General features: G+C 43.8%; 1 protein-coding gene across 5 annotated transcripts in view; it reads left to right on the forward strand.

Moving 5' to 3' along the window:
• Window positions 1–1,071: 1,071 nt before the first annotated feature.
• CHCHD6 (coiled-coil-helix-coiled-coil-helix domain containing 6) overlaps window positions 1,072–17,452 on the forward strand; it is a 248,950-nt gene continuing 232,569 nt past the window's right edge. For 4 of the 5 annotated variants that reach the window (XR_011527305.1, XR_011527306.1, XR_011527304.1 and 1 more), the window contains exon 1: window positions 1,088–1,265. Coding sequence is in view for 2 of the 5 variants with exons in the window: in XM_070576443.1 (XP_070432544.1) it covers window positions 1,179–1,265 (87 nt within the window). In the remaining 3 variants the exon portion in view is untranslated. Of the gene's footprint in view, window positions 1,266–17,452 lie in introns of all 5 variants that reach the window. The other variant, XM_070576441.1, reaches the window with a different exon arrangement.

Here is a 17,452-nt window from a genome sequence, read left to right on the forward strand (position 1 = left end):
TCAAGGCAGGCCATGGCTTGTTTGTTGTTGTGTTCCCCATGGCCAGGTCATGCTTACCCGGTGCTTAGTGAGCGCTGCTCAATGCAAGTTTGCTGAGTGAACCAATCAGGGAACCATCTGAAATGCACCTCCGCATGCCCAGCTCAGCTCCTCGGTGGTCTCCTGGCCTCAGACCATCACCTTGGCTCTGCTTCAAGGGTGGTCTTGTCACCAGGCATGGGCCCTAACCCGCTTCTCTCGTCTTGCTTAAAAATCTAACCTTTATGTTTGACCTTATTCTCTTGTCTTCTTGAAACGCGCCGGTGTTCCTTTATCTAACACCTCAGGGCGTTGAGCTTATGTGGTTTTCAGCTATGTTCCAGGAAGAAGCTCTAAGCGACCACTGCCATGGGCCCAGCCGCGCTGAATCAGGCCGGGTCAGCCCAGGGTGCAACCACAATACTGGCAACTGCACTGGTAGGCGGAGAGTTCTACTAAAGTAACCTGCCGTCATCCTAAATTCTTCCCCTCTGGGAAGGGCCAAGCGGCCATTTTTAGGTCGTGTGATGTATGTAGACGCATGATTTCAGACCACGCATGTGCAAGCTTATGCCCATCTCTGCAAGTAATAAGGAAACTTCCTCTTTGAATATTCATTTCCTACCCCAAATAAAGATACCCACCTCCCTGTGCTGGGGGGTGGGTAGAGCATACCCTAGTGAAATTATTCCCTATGATCTCCATCTTCTTTGCTGCATGCAACAAATAAAAATTCGACTTTGTGAAACAACTATTTCTGGCACAGTTTAACTCCCAAGAAGGGACCCACATTTGGTCCGGTAACAGGGTTTCCAGAGTGAGCATTCACCACCTCTGCTCTGCTCCTTAGCCTACCACTCCAGGCTCTCTGCCCGTACCCACTCTCAGCTTCCCTCCAACGCTTCCCACAGCTCAGGCACCACGCCTCCCCGCGATCCCTGGTTCTCAAAGGGCAGCTGGGCTGGTGAGACTACAACTCCCACAATGCCCCGCGGGCCCACGCCACATGATTGGCTGAGCCTCCAGTGGCGGCCAATAAGGAGCGGCTTTGTTGGCTTGTGTCCCTGCACCCCCGGCAAGCGCAGGGCGCGCAGGGAGCCGCCGCTGGGCGTCTGCCTGTGCTCCTGAGCCAGTTGGCTTCCTTTTGCCCGCCTCTTGCCATGGGCAGCACGGAGAGCAGCGAGGGCCGCAGGGTGTCCTTCGGCATGGATGAGGAGGAGCGGGTCCGGGTGCTGCAGGGCATCCGGGTGAGCGGGCCGCCGGCGGGCGCGACCAGCGAGCACGGCCTGGGCCGGCGGGCGGCGGGCGCGGAGGCCGGGCCGGTGAGGGAGGTGCGGGTCGGAGAGCGGGCGGTCTCGCCCGTGAGTCCTCCCGACTCCCTGGTGGCGAGCGGCTGTCCCTCCGCCGTGTAGAAGAGGGAGGTGAGGCTCGGAGATGCCTGGGGTCCCCGGCCGCTAGTGGTCTCCGGCAGGTTTCACCACCACCCTGGCATCAGGTTGGCCTCGGGGAGAAGGAGTGGAGAACGGGACAGGTGGGGAGGCCATGTTCCAGCGCCAGGTGGCTTATCACAGACCTGAATTTGTCCCCCGCCCTAGTGCGCGCATCGTGTTCTGCGTACGGCGATGCTTCCAATCCTGGACACCTGCCACAGCCTCTCAACGCCGCAGCCAAGGGGCGCTTTGAAAGTCGTGAATCATCATATACCCGTCCCTCTGCTTACAACCCTCCACTGGATCCCCAGCGCCTTTAAACTGAAGAGGGACCGCCTTACCTTGTTTTACAAAGCTGTGCTGCCGACTTCTCTGACCACAGCTCATGCCAGTACCCTCACTCCCACTCCCCATCTATTCACTGGCCTCAGGACCTTCTTGTCTCTGCAAGTTGCCAGCTTGCTCCAAGCACACAACCTCTGCATTCGCTGTTTGCTCTTGTCCAGCTTTTCTTATATCTAGCTCTTACCATTCTTGTTGTAGTTCACATGTTATCTGAATAGCCTTCCTTGACCGCTCAGTCTAAAGGAGCTTCCCATCCCCACTGTCACACCTTTACTTTTTTCGTAGTACTCATCACCATTTGAAACTTCTGTTGATAACAAGCTGGTCACTGTGTTTCCTACTACAGTGTAGCCTCCTTGAGACTCAAGCTCTTGTCTGGTTCCCGGCTCCAGCGCCGGAACCTAGGAGAACGATAAGAGCGGCTCACATGTGAGTGCTCAGTGGGAGCCATGAGTTGTGTTAAACCCTTTACAGGTATCCTCTCATTTTCCACAGCCCTATAAGTGAGGGAGATTTCTATTTGTCCATTTTACAGATAAGGTCAGCTGAGGCACTGAGATGAAGTAACTCATCCAAGGTCACCTAGGTAACAAGTGGGAGAGCTGGGATTGAAATAGGCCAAGTCCAGGACTTGCTTATTAAATGCTTCCTTTCCTCCGCCTGTGCCTGGCACATAGTGGGTGCTTTGTGAATAATTGTTGAGTAATTAAATGGAGGAACCCAGTGAAACAGGGACCAAGGTTAAATGGAATGCACAGAGCTGGATGTAGGTGAATTAGTTAATTAGGGAGGTGACTCAGAAAAAGATATGAGGAGGTCTAACCTCAGGAAATGCTCATTAGCTGTGTAAGATAAGATTAGCAGCTTATCTTCTGAGTCTCAATCACCACATTTTTTTAAAAAATGGGAGGAGGGTGTGATAACCCTGGGTGCTGCCTGATGAGATGAAGATGTGTGTGGAGGTGTTTAGAAAAAGTATAGATTATTTTGTGAGAGCCTCTATTCTTAGCACAGTGCTTAGCCCATTTGGTGCTTGCTAGGTGTTATCTAGTCTTGACCTGGCTCTTGGCAAAGACAAAAGGTGGTAGGGAGGAGGTGGCTTGTGTTGGAGGGTTGAGAGGCAAGAGCCTGAATTGGCATTTAGGAAGACACCCTTGGCTCTGATTGGGTGCTCTTCCACCTTTGTCACGTGATGTCCTGCTTTTGGGATGCTGGCAAGATAGGTCAGTTGGAGTCTTTTAGGTTGAGCGGAGAGTCCCTTTGAAGGTGACTTCCTCTAAGTTGACAGGAACATCATCTTTTTTGGGTGTATCAGACCAGGTGCCTTTTATTTCTAGTTCTCTTAATTCTGCAAAGTATAAATTCTCTTTTAAGATGGAGAATGAGGCCTAGAGAGGTTAAGAAATTTGTCTGAAGTGTTACCTCAGTAATTTCTGGGACTTTCGTCCAGACCTTTGTGTTCCAGCAACAGCCTTTTCTCATTACTCCAAGTTCCCATCCCCCAGTGACATGCAAGGCAGCGTGAACATTCTGTGACAGAGCTTCTACCTGGCCTGCAGGGTGCTGGCGCCCACTTAGTTCTACCAGAGACTATAAACTTGAGGGAGTTTTTCTGACTCACTGCTGGGCAAACTCATCAGAGAGAATAACTGCTTGTCTAGAGACACACAGTGGGTGGGCAGCCCCGTGCTCTGAGAGCCCCTTCCTTTCTTCCTTCCACCTGTGTGCCTGGTCTGAGAGGGAGAGCACAGAAAGGAGGTGATTGCAGTTAAGTGCTTTGGTGTAGGGGCTTTTTCTGCTAGCAAAGTTATTTGAAGGCTGGGGAGTCCACCATGTCTTTAGCCAGACAAGTGAAAAATCAGTAGAAAAGATCACTGAATGAACCAATGAGAAATTAGTTTAATAGAAGGTAGATGCCCAAGAAGAAAATGCCCCAGCTCCTTCAGAGAAAGTTAAATATTCTTAAAGACCACTTGTAATTAGTTCCCCCAGGCCTAGTCCTAGAAAGTGCTCTAATTCCCTTAAAATTAAAGGCCGTGGCCTTGCTAGTTTGCACACTTTTTTGCATAAATTTACATATCGAGTCCAAACTCTAATTCCTTGGAAGGGAAAAGATATTTAATTAATGCAAAATGCTGTAATTATATTTAACTTCAGTTTTCAGAGCAAGCGTGTGTGAAATACATAAAGATTTCATTTCAACCAGTACCTTTAGCCTCATTCTCCAGTAAGAGAAGGTACATACATGGCAGGAGTCTGAATGCTGACAAGCAACCAACTTCAGCTGGAATACCAAAGTTGGCCAGTTACTTACCAGGCACTGGGCCGGGCCTTGCAGAGACAACAAGGGACAAAGCACAAGGTCCCTACCCCCACGGAGACCTCAGCCCAGGCGGGGGAAGCAGACAAAAAGAAAGAAAAAAGAGGCAAAAGAATAAAAAAGACCTGCAAGTGCTATGAAGGAAACAAAAAGCATGCAAAGAGTAATGGGCTACTTGGTGGTGGTGGGATGGTCGGATGCTGCCTCTGGGAGGAGGTGACATGGAAGATGTGCCTGAGCCAGCCATGGGAAGAGTGCACACATTTGCTCTGTGCTGCGTGTTCGAAGAGCACTGCCTCAGATATTCCGCATGCTGACCTTGTGAGATATTGTCTCTCCTCAGAGGTGAGGAAACAGGTTCAAGGAGGTGAAGTAACCGAGGGTCACAGGGAGTTAGAGGTAGAGCTGGAAGCTCAGATGTCCCAACTCCATAGCCCATTTGCTTGGCAGCCACACAGGGTGGGATGTTGGAGAAAGTTGGCCGGGTGATGAGATTGGAGAGCTGGTGGGCGCTGACTGCCAGCCAGGGCTGTTTACTGGTTACCCCGGGGCCAACATTGCAATTCTCAGATCAGGAGTAGAGCTTTGGAAAGATTTTATCTGATGATGGTGATTTTTCTGTTGTTTTTTTAAATAGTTTTATTGAGATGTATTTTACATGTAAAATTCATCAATTTCAGTGATCTGTTAGCAAATTTACAGAGTTGAGCAACTGTCATCACAGTCGGATTTTAGCACATTTACAGGAATTAAAAACATCTCGTGCCTATATGCAGTCACTATTCCCACTCCCAGCTCACCACTAATCCTTCTGCCTTCTCTGGGCGTTTCATGTAAATGTACTCATACATCTTATATGTTTGGCTCCTTTCACTTAGCATAATGTTTTTGGTATTGGTTCATTGATGTTGTAGCATGTATCAGTAGTTTGTTCCTTTTTATTACTGAATAGTATCTCATTGTATGGATATACTAATTTTGTTTATCCAGTCCCCAGTTGATGGACATCCAAATTGTTTCCAGTTCTTGACTATTATGAATAATGCTGCTATGAACATTTGCATACCAGTTTTTTGCAAGTATATGTTTTCATTTCTCTTGGATAGATACCTAAGAAGTAGAATTGCTGGGTTATTCTGTTTATGAATTTGGTGAGTTGTTAGGTTTCACTTTTTAAGATACTGTCAGACTGCTCTAAAATGGCTGTTCCATTTTATGTTCCCACCAGCAGTATATGAGGGGTTCAGTTTCTCCATATCCTCACCAACACTTGTTATTGTTTGTCTTTTTGACTATAGTAATTCTAGTGGGTGTGAAATGGTATCCTTGTGCTTTGAAGTTGCATTTCCCTAGGAACTAATCATGTTGAACATCTTTTCATGTGCTTATTTGCCATCTATATATTTTCTTTGGTGAAATGTGTATTCAGATCTTTTGTCCCCTTTTAATAAGGTTGTCTTTATTATTGAGTTATAAGATCTCTTTATGCTGGTTATAAGCCCTTTATCATATTATGATCTGCAGATATTTTCTCCTAATATGTGGCTTCTCTTTTCATTTTCTTAGTGGTGTCTTTGAAGTGCAAACATTTGTAATTTTGATGAAGTTTAGTTTTATCAATTTTTTTCTTTTATTGATTGTGCTTTTGGTGTCATAGCTCAAGAAATCTTTGCCTAACCCAAGGTTATAGAGATTTTCTCCTATGTTTTCTTCTAAGGGTTTTATAGTTTTGGCTTTTATATTCAGGTCTATGATCCATTTTGAGTTAATTTTTGTGTATGTTGTGAGGCAAGGCTCTAAATCAGGGTTGGCAAAGTTTTTCTGTAAATGACCAGATAGTAAATACTTTCTGCTCTGCTTACCAGAAGGTCTTTATCAGTACTACTCAACTTTGGCACTGTAGAGTTAAAGCAGACATAGGCAATATGTAAGCAAGTGGGTGTGGCTATGTTCCAATAAAACTTTATTTATAAAATTAAGTACTGGATTGGATTTGGCTTGAGCACTAGAGTTTGTTGAACCCTGATCTAAATCCATCCTGTTTTCATGGAATATCTATTTTTCCAAACCCAGTTGTTGAAAAGACTATCCTTTCCCCATTGAATTAATTGGGACCTTTGTGAACATTAGTTGACCATAAACATAAGTGTTTATTTCTGGACTCTCAATTCTTTGAAAGTTCCATTGATCTGTATGCTGTACGTCTATCTTTATGCCAGTACAACACTGTCATGATCGTTGCAGCTTTGTAGTAAGTTTCAAAATTGGGGAGTATAAGGTCTCCAATTTTTTTTTTAAAGATTGTTTTGGCTCTTCTGAGTCCTTTGTACTTCCATTTACATTTTAGGATCAGTTTGTCAACTTCTGTAAAGAACCCTATTGGGGTTTTGATGGGGTTTGTATTGAATCTATAGATTTCTTGGGAGAGCATTGCTGTATTTAACAATGTGGAGTCTTCTAATCTCTGAATATGAAATCTCTGCATTTATTTGGATCTTTTAAACATTTTCTCAGCAATGTTTTATACTTTCAGTAAACAAGTCTTGCATTTTTTCATTAAATTTATTCCCAAGTATTTTATTATTTTTGAATTATTAATGGAATTGTTTTCTTAATTTCATTTTTGTATTCGTCATTGCTAATATAAAGAAATACAATTGACTTTTGTATATTGCTTTTGTATACTGCAACCTTGCTGAACTCATTTATTAGTTCTATTAGGTTTTTGTGTGTGGATTCCTTAGGATTTTATATAGATAAGATCATGCTGTCTGCAAATAAAGACACGTTTGTTTACTTCTTCCTTTCCAATCTGAATGACCTTTCTTTTTTTTTCTTGCCTTATTGCATTGGCTAGAATCTCTAGTACAACATTGAATAGAAAGTGAATGTCCTTGCTTTGCTTCTGAACTTACAGAGAAAATGTTCAATTTCCCACCATTAAGTATGTTAGCTGTAGTTTTTTCATAGTTGCCTTTTATCAGATTGATGACTTTATTTTTTAATATTCTCCATCACCCCTTCCTCTCTGTCCTTATATCCTGTTTTTCTTTTGTAAGCTCCTGGAGTGCAGAGACTCTCTTATTTGTTACAGTCTGGCTCGTTAGTATGTGCACGTTGGATTGCATGCTTGGGTTAATGAATTGGCAATCTTTCTTTTAGCCAAGCTGGTGATCTCTGCCAGCTGTGTGTGAGAATCTTACACTTCTGCTTCTTACTCTTCAAGGGTTTAATACAAACCTGTTCCATATGTATGCAGAAAACTTCCTTTTTCACCTTGCTGTTGCCCAGCAATATACTTCTCGAATGTTTCAGCGGGAACATCAGTGTTCCTTATCATACTTTTTACATTACATCCTTCATGTTAGTTGACTGTTTAGAGTTAGTGTGGTGAACAAAAGATCTCAGAAAACCTGGACTTGAGCCCTGACACTCAAAGGGATAAGTTTCTCTTCTTATTTGCAAGATGGAGGTATGTGGCAGCACCTCTGTACACCTGTTTAGTGTAGGGAGCTTGAAGGGGCTGGGTCACAAGTCCTCACCATTCTTCCCCAGCTTTAATGCTCCACCTGCCTGGCCATTTGGGTGAGTGCAGTTGGTGGGGCCATAACAGGAAATGCCAGCTTAGAAAGCCAAGTAACAGAGGGCCAAGTTCTCTACAGCTTTCCAGTGAATGGCATTTGGGGACCTGGGTGTCAAGTCCAGCACACATTGCTGGCACACACTGTGTGCCAGTCCTGGGCTAGGTGCTTTCTCAGGTGTTATTCTCTTTGATGGTCCCCAAACATCGCATCTTCTGACACATGATGAGATATCAGAAAATGAAATGGAGCCAGTTCTGCAGGGAAGTAGATTACTTTAGGTCTCTGCGTTCCCCCTCAGCTGCTGAGGAGTAGAGAGTCATCCTGAAGATGGGATGGTACGAAGACCCAGGCAGCTGTGTGTGGACTCTCCCTTGGTGCCGTCCATTCATCTGGCTCAGGGGTTCCCAGATTCACTGTGTGGGAGGAGGACAGTAAAGGGCTGGCTGCACAACCACGCTGTACTTTAGGGGCAGATTTAGCAACTTGCAAAGGTTATGTGAACATCCTTTAAATTTTCTCTTAATCCTACTATGGTGTAATCAGTAATAAAATGTAAATGATGTGAGAGTTAAGGTGATTTCCACCTTACCTTCTCACTTTAGAATATAACCCTCATATAGATGAAATTCCATTGTAATATCCCCTAACTATGTCACAGTGTAGTGTTGAAGATCTTTCTATGTAAAGGATAAATCTACAGAGTAGTGTAAATATAAGGATAGCGGTTAGCAGTAGCTCCTACTAAGTTCTTCTGGCTTGGTCCCTCATTTGGGAGGTAAAGATGCTGCCCTGAAAGGCCTCTTTGGTCCCTCGGTTTCCAGTGCTGCCTTTTCTGTCTCTCGGAGGGAGGTTGCTGCATGCTCTGCTGCAACAGCTCTGGTTTCCGGGATCTGGCCTGCAGTCTCTGCCGTTTCTCTGTGGCTGGTAGAGGCTTCAGAATGTTTCCTAGTTCAGCCCTTCTTTCCCTTCTGCACCCTGTCCCTTGCCGTTCTCTTTCATCCTTATTCGTGAGCTGAGGATTTCTGGGTTCTTAATAGCCAACCCAGAGCTGTGCCGAACGTGGCTGGCCATGTCTCCTCGCGTGTCCCATGGGCGCATGTAATTCACTGCATCCAGTGGAACTCACCCCTGTCCCCTCCTCTGCCTCCCTAGAAATTACTGTTGTTTCTTATTTGTGAATGGCTGCATACAGACAGTCCCTCACCCAAAAAGCTGGATCCTGCATTCCCTTTTTTCTCTACATTTAATGACAAATCTTGAGTTTTCCGTTCCAACCATTTCTCTGTTTTATCCTCTCTTCTTTATCCTCACTAACACTTTATCTCAGTTCAGGCCCATTCTGTCTTCCCCTTGACCGTCTGATAAATTGTTCTTTCTCCCAATAGGCTTGCCTCCCACAAATCTATACCTCCTGTTGCTAGCAGAGTAATTTTTTTTAAAAGGTAAATTTTACTTTTGAACAGGCTTCAGGCAAATGGTAATAGAATTCGGACAGTTCACAAGGAGGTGCATCTCCTTTCCACCTTGTTTGTCAGTCCTGCTCTGAGGCAGCCCTGTTATTAGCTTGTTGTGTCAGTGATTGTTAAGAGTTAAAGCTGATTGTGTCACTCCCTTACTTCACATCCTTACATGCTTCTAGTTGCCTCTAGGTTCAAGGCAGATTCCCAGGCTTGGCTCACGAGGCCCTCTGTGTGCTGCTGATGCCGCTTTCTGCCTGTCACTGTGCACCCTGGCAGGGACGATGCCTGCTCCAGTTGTAACTAAGCTGTTTCATGCCCTGCGCCTGTGATCTGTTCTCCTCTGTCTGCAGTATCTTGTCTCCCTCTGACTAGCTAAATTTCTCTTCGTCCTCAGGACCAATTCAAGTGTTACCATCTGAAGGGTGCCTTCTGTCCTGTCTGTCCCCCACCCGTTGATGGTCACTGTCCTGGGTCTTGAAGACTCTGCTCACATCACAGTGCTTACTTCTCTGGGCCAAGATGATCTCTTCCTCACTTACTCCCTTACTTCCCCACAAGTGGGAGCCATGTCTCTTCGACTCTGTCCCTAGCATCTAGCCCAGAGCTGGGCACAGGTCAGCAAAATCCTTGTTGGACAGAATTTTAAGCCACTGGCTCAGTTTTTCTTGCCCCTAAGCATGAGTCCAGAAACTTTGTGGTATTAATTAGTTTGAAATTAATTGCCAACACTTAAAAATTGAAGCCTTTACATAAATTCAATTTTTAGCTTTTTTGGGGACAAAAAATCAAAAGTCTGATCCACATACCCATATGGTGACACTTTCTTGGAGTTATGAGGTAGTTGACCTCTTTAGGGGGCATATGCTCTCACCACTGTCCCCACCACATTGTTCTTGCACTGTTTTTTGTCACCTGCCAGGACCATTTTATTCATTTTTGTCACTTGCCTGACCCTGTGGCCATCTGTGTAGCCATGCTCAGGAGGTCCCCAAGGGCTCTTCTTGTTCTTACATTCTGGGATTTAAGTCTGTGGTAAGCAGCCAGTGGATCTAATTTCAGCTCATGGAAAACTGAAGGACTAGTGAACAGAATCTCCAAGGCAACAGCCTGAGGCATGGAGAGGAATCTCTTTAGAATCACAGGGTTGCGCAGTGCCTCTGTGGGGTTTGGGGTGTCCAGGCACTGTGAGTTGCTGACAGACCTGACTCCCTGCAAACTTGTTCTTCTGGAAACTGCCCTGGGTGCTCAGGCTGATTGGAGCAACCCTAGGCCCAGCTGGGAGAGAGCAGTGAGCTGCAGTTTATCTCCTGGCATCCACTGGATCCTCAGAAAATGTTGCACTGAGTGGCTGTGCAGGCCTTGCTCCCTGCTGGCTCAGCGTGTAACCTTGGGCAAGCTGCTTCTCTGTACCAAACCTTCTCCATCCTTACATGAGGAGGAGGATGCCTCTGCTGCCTGTAAGCAAGCTGATGCTGTGAACTCATTTATGAACATCAAAGCATTCATTAATGCAAAGAATAATGCTTAGGAGGCTGCCTCCACATTGCTGCTTCTCAAACGTGTCTAGATGAGTAACATTTTAAGGCTAAAAAGTGCTAATTTTCATGTTGACATTCTCTTAATTTAAGTAGGCTGTCTGTTTTATGAGTGCATACATGCTCTCCCTCCACCCCTTACTCTAGGGTTCAATTTTGTTGTTAATGCTGTCGAGTCAATTATGTCTCCTAGCGCCCCTGTGGAAAGCAGAGCAGAACACCGCCCCATCTGTTTGCACCATCCTCTCATCTTTCAGTGCTGTATTGGACAATGCTGCACTGCTATTCATAGGATTTTCATGGCCCATTTTTTCAGAAGTGGGTGGCCAGGTCCTTCTTCCTAGTCTGTCTTAGTCTGGAAGCTTTGCTGACACCTGTCCATCATGGGTGACCCTGCAGGTATTTGAAATCCTGGTGGCACAGTTTTCAGCATCACAGCAACACACAGCCACCACAGTATGACTGACAGATGTATGGTGGGATTCCCTAACTGGGAAATGATCCTGAGCTGTGCAGTGAGAACACTGAATCTTAATCATTAGACTACCAGGGCTGGCTCCAGGTTCAATAGAGTACCATAAGTGGGGAGAAATGGGACTTGCAAACATTTTATTTTTTCTTGAATTGGCCTTTAAAAGGACATGGTTGTTGGTCACCCCAGAGAGGCTCTGTGTTACTGCCTTTACTGTGTGAGGGTCACTGTCAGGTGACCAGGGCTTGAATCTGAGTCTTGGCCCCAGCACTTCAGACTTCCTGTGATCTGGGGCGAGTTGTTTCACCTCCTGCCTTTGATTTCTTCATCTGTAAAATGGGAATGCACCTAGCTCAGAGCCTTGTGTAGGGGATGAAGACAATTCCTCTACCCTCTAGGTCCTTCTGGCTGGTCTACGAATTAAGTTGACATAAGACACACTAACAGGAGAAAGTCAAACAAAGCTTTATAACATGTATACGTGGGAGAAAGTGAGGAAACTGAGCAACTTGCCAGAATGGCCAAGGGTGCCACCTTAAATATCATCTTCAGCTAAAGACAAAAGAGGATATTGGGGGTAATGGTTTGGGACTTCAAAGGGGAAGAAGGTCAAATTTTCTTTCAGAGTCTTTTGTTCTTAAAAATAATCAAGGCAGAGACACATTTTGGATAGCCAATTCTGATCCCCCACAGTCCTACCTCTGAAGCTTTAAGAAGTTTCATAGTCCGGAACCTGAGTTGGTAGATTGTTCCATCTCACTGAACATATTTCTTAGTCCTGATAATCAGTTAAATTCATTTCAGGAGGCAGGGATGCAGGTGGGCTCCCAAAGTTAGGCCTATATCATGTAAGCAAGCAATCAGGTATTTAATAAGAAACATTTCTATGGAAACAAAAAGAAAAACAAGGTTAATGGTTGGAGCAAATTATAAGCCAGTTTCTGAGTCCAGAGGACAGTCAGTCAAGATTTCTAGATGTCGGGGTCAAAGCATCTTTTGCAGTTTGAAATGTCTCAGATGATGTCATCGTGTGTTCAGGTATCTTTTGAGAGGCTTACACAGTAACAAGCATGCTATTGTAGTGATCTCCCTTAAGTTTATATTGAGTTGTCCAGCTTTAGTTTGCAGGGCTTTAGGAAAAAGTGTGGTTTCATTTCTCTGTGATTTCAAATGAAAATGATGGGAAAAAAATTGAAATGTTAGTTTGGAGATTTATAGCCAGATATTCCAGGAAACTAGAAGAGTTCAGGATCCAGTCCAGTTTATAGGTAGAAAACAAAACTCTCGAAGACAATTTACAGAACTAGAATCTAATATCCACAAATGTGTATTATATTTTTATTACTGAAACGTAATTTTTCTCTCTAAAATCACCTTCATTTTTCCCAAAGATAGCCAAATTAAGACTAACTGGTTTGTATAGTAGCTCTAGTTTTAATAAGCTTGGCCCAATTATTTACATAAGAGCAGCAAGAATAGCACTTGATCATATAGGCTCTTCTATTTATTTATTTTTTTAATTTTTTTTTTAAAGATTGGCACCTGAGCTAACAACTGTTGCCAATCTTTTTTTTTCCTTCTTCTCCCCAAAGCTCCCCAGTACATAGTTGTATATTCTAATTGTAGATCCTTCGGGCCCTGCTATGTGGGCTGCTGCCTCAGCATGGCCTAATGAATGGTGCTATGTCTACGCCTGGGATCAAAACGGGTGAAACCTTGGGCCACCGAAGCAGAGTGTGTGAACTTAACCACTCAGCCATGGGGTTGGCCCCGATATAAGGCTCTTTTTATTTTTATTTTTAAAGATTGGCACCTGAGCTAACAACTGTTGCCAATCTTTTTTTCCCCCTGCTTTTTCTCTCCAAATCCCCCCAGTACATAGTTGTGTATTTTAGTTATGGGTCCTTCTACTTTTGGCATGTGGGATGCTGCCTCAGCATAGCCTCATGAGCAGTGCCATGTCAGTACCTAGGATCCAAACCAGTGAAACTCTGGGCTGCTGAAGCAGAGTGTGTGAACTTAACGACTCAGCCATGGGGCCAGCCCTGATATAGTCTCTTTTAAATCTGCTTTGCTGGAACTTTTTTTTTTTGAGGAAGATTAGCCCTGAGCTAACTACTGCCAATCCGCCTGTTTTTGCTGAGGAAGACTAGCCTTGAGCTAACACCCCTGTCCATCTTCCTCTACTTTATATGTGGGATGCCTACCACAGCATGGCTTTTTACCAAGCGGTGCCATGTCCACACCTGGGATATGAACCAGTGAACCCCAGGCTGCCAAGAAGCGGAATGTGCGAACTTAACTGCTGCGCCACCAGGCCAGCCCCTGCTGGAACTTTTTATAACGAAACTCAGATAGAAATGTAAAAGCCTCTTGAGGCCAGGAAAGCCAAACCAATGACTTGTCATCAGAATAGGCCTGTAACACCTACAGATTTGGGTGAATTCTTCTCTTCTTGAGGTCCCCAAAATATTTTGAGGTTCCAGGCACTTCCCAGTTAAGTGACCTTCCATACTTACCTGGTAAATTTTCTGGGAACCCTGTAAACGAGGTAGTAAGCCAGTATTTCCAAGTGGCTTTATTTCATAAAATCCAATCTTTATTTCTCAATAGCTGTCTGGTCATATCTGAGTTTATGCCAGTTTCTCTCAAATATGACATCCCACTCAAAGCTTTGGTAATATAAACAATATTTTCAATTGTGTCCTCTTTTAAGGAGAACAGATTCTTATGCAAATAACTATATTGCCATGAAAACAATACTCACTAAGAGTTTCCAAATTCTGGTGGGATCAGGTAGGGAGAAAAAGATAAATCCTTCAATTCTGTTTACAAAAGTATAATTTAGCAAATTGTTTTGTCATAGTTACCTTAAGAGGAAAGAGAAAGAAGTTTCCTTAAATCTGAATTAAAAAAATGGCAATATTTTGTGGCTGGCCCCATGCCCAAGTGGTTAAAGTTCTGCATGCTCTGCTTCAGCAGCCCTGGTTTGTGGGTTTGGGTCCCAGGCATGGACCTACTCCACGCATCAGCCATGCTGTGGAGGCATCCCATGTACAAAATAGAGTAAGATTGGTACAGATGTTAGCTCAGGGCTAATCTTCCTCAAGCCAAAAAAAAAAAAAAAAAAAAAGAAGAAGAAGAAGAAGATTGGCAATGGATGTTAGCTCAGGGTGAATCTTCTTCATCAAAAAAAATTTTTTAACAAAAACATCATAAAAATTAAAATCATCCTCATCAGTTCATTTAGTGGCATGTAATCAACTGTTGACCTTGATCTTTGTTTTTTTGAGGAAGATTAACCCTGAGCTAACATCTGCTGCCAACCTTCCTCTTTTTGCTGAGGAAGTCTGGCCTTGAGCTAACATCCGTGCCCATCTTCCTCTACTTGATATGTGGGATGACTGCCACAGCATGACTTGACAAGCAGTGCTCATGTCCACACCTGGGATCTGAACCAGCAAACCCCAGGCTGCTGAAGTGGAACGTGTGAACTTAACTGCTGCACCCCCAGGGCCAGCCCCTTGATCTTGATCTTTTGTTAGCAGTTTCATGAAGTTGTCAGTTTCTCTGTTAGAGTTCTGTAATTTGTTTTACTCAGTTCAGTTTTATGATCTGAAAGTTTGTCAGAAACCTATACTTTAGAGTGTCAGAGTCCTTTCCATGAATTTCTTTTGAAGGTGAAACATTTGCAAAAGCATCGGAATAAAACAATAACTCTCTATAAATGACAAAAGACTTAAAATGACAGTCAACAAACTTGATTATTTCTGTGACATACAACACTAAAATAACAACTAGAATTATGACTGATAACCAGGACAGATCAGAATTTTAGGATAAGTTTTAAAACACGTACATCAATAACATTTACCAACATAATATCATAGGCCCCTACGAAAGTGCTTAGTTGTCTATTTAACCATGGATAACCATCTTTAACCACTTAAAATTTTTCAAGTGAATGCAGAGAATTAAATGGCTGTAAGAAAAAACCTTAGCACCTGTGATTAAAGCCCTGATAAAAACAATACAGGACATTTATTTTGATAAAACATAAAATCCCTACCCTTCTGATAGACTACTCAAAGAAAATGTTTCATAATCTTTTTTGTCAAGAGAAGACTAAATTTCAAGAAAATTATCCTTTTAGAGCAGTGGCATCAGCATCATGGTGCAGTGAGCTCTCCTTGTAAACTCTCCCCTCAAAGATACAACAAAAAGGACATTCATATTCCAACAGAAGACATCCATGCAACACAAAAGACCTCTGAGAGACCCATGCAGCCATACGTCAGAAGGTGGAGGTACTGGAGCCTCCCCACTGAAGAAGTGGAACAGGTAAGAGAACGCTTCTCTTCCTCATGGAAGGACAGCGACCTGGGACTGCACACGGCCTCTGGGAGGAAAGCAGGGAGGGAGTGACAGCCCTCCATGGGAACGCCATAGATCTCCAAGGTCACTCACAATCCGGGGAAAGTCACCCACAGAGGTGACTAGCTACCACAGGGGTGTCTTCATCAAGCCAATATCCCAGGAGAGCAGATAGTGAGGGCAGGGCAAGAGGTCCCTGAGATCATGCAGGAAAGAGAAAGCACCCCTCCCTCCCCCCCAATGCCCCAGCTTAGCACCTGGGAGCTGTCCTGCAAATCACAGCAGGCTCAGAATATGCAGCTCTTGACCCCCTTCCAGTGGCAACAGGTGGAAACAATGATCAAATACCACCACAATGTGGAAGCACAAATCCATGCCGTTTAGCAGTATGAAAAAAATATATTAAATCCCTAGACCGGAAGGAAAATGACAAGTACCAGCAATCAATGCTGAAGACACAGAAATCTGTAACCTAAATGACAGAGAATTCCAAATAGCTAATGTTAAAAAACTCAACGAGTTAAAAGAGAATGTGGATAAACAATTCAGTGAGTTCAGGAGCTACTTCACAAAAGAGATTGAAACTATAGAGAAGAACCAATCAGAAATACTGAAGATGAAAAACACAATGGATGAGACAAAGCAGAATATGGATTCCCTGGACAATAGAGCTGATATCATGGGGGAGCAAATCAGCAACATTGAGGACCGAAATATAGAAATGCTTCAGATGGAGGAGGAGAGAGGACTAAAACTAAAAAGAAATGAAGAAAGTCTCTGAGAAATATCTGGCTCAATTAGGAGATGCACCATATGGATTATAGGTATTCAAGCAGGAGAAGAGAAGGAAAGTGGAGGAGAAAGCTTGTTCAGGGGTCGGCCCTGTTGCTGAGTGGTTAAGTTCATGCACTCCACTTCGGTGGCCCAGAGTTTTGCTGGTTCAGATCCTAGGAGTGGACATGGCACCGCTCATGAGGTCATCTTGAGGTGGCATCCCATATAGCACAACCAGAGGCACTCACAACTAAAATTTATAACTATGTACTGGGGGCCTTTGGGGAGAAGAAGAAAAAAAAAGATTGGCAACAGATGTTAGCGCAGGTGCCAATCTTTAAAAAAAAAAAAAGAAATCTTGTTCAAAGAAATAATAGTGGAGAACTTCCCAAGCCTGGGGAAGGAGATGGAAATCCACATGAAGAGGCCACCGGATCTCCTAACTATGTCAATGTAAAAAGACCTATTGCAAGACATATAGTCATGAAGCTGGCAAAAGTCAATGACAAAGGAAAAATAGTAAGGGCAGCAAGGCAGAAGAAAATAACTTACAAAGGAACCCCTATCAGGCTTTCAGTGGATTTCTCAGCAGAAACTGTATAGTCTAGAAGAGAGTGGAATGATATATTCAAATCTTTGAAAGATAAAAGCTTTCAGCCCAGAATACTCTATCCAGCAAAAATATCCTTCAGATATGATGGAGAAATAAAAACTTTCCCAGATAAACAAAAGCTATGGGAGTTCATTGCCACAAGGGCCACCCCCCCCCCCAAGAAATCCTCAAGAAGGCCCTCATACCTGAAAAAAAAGAAGAAAGGGGTTACAAAGCCCTGAGTAAGGAGATAAATAGACAAAATCAGAAGATTATGGCTATCCATCAGAACAGGTTAACAAATACTCAAGTAAAACATTAAAGATAAAGGGAAAGAAAACACCAAAACCAAAGATAATCTTGTCATTTTAACCACAAACTCACAAGACGAGATGGAATAAGATGTGACAAAAACAACTTATAAAGGGAAGAGGAAAGGGACTGAATCGGCTTAGTTTAAGGAAATAAGAGGCCATCAGAAAACGGACTGTCTCATCTACGAGACTTTGCATAGAAACCTCATGGTAACCACTAAACAGAACAGAGAC

Source organism: Equus przewalskii, chromosome 15, assembly GCF_037783145.1.
Source record: "Equus przewalskii isolate Varuska chromosome 15, EquPr2, whole genome shotgun sequence".
Lineage (NCBI taxonomy): Eukaryota > Metazoa > Chordata > Mammalia > Perissodactyla > Equidae > Equus > Equus przewalskii.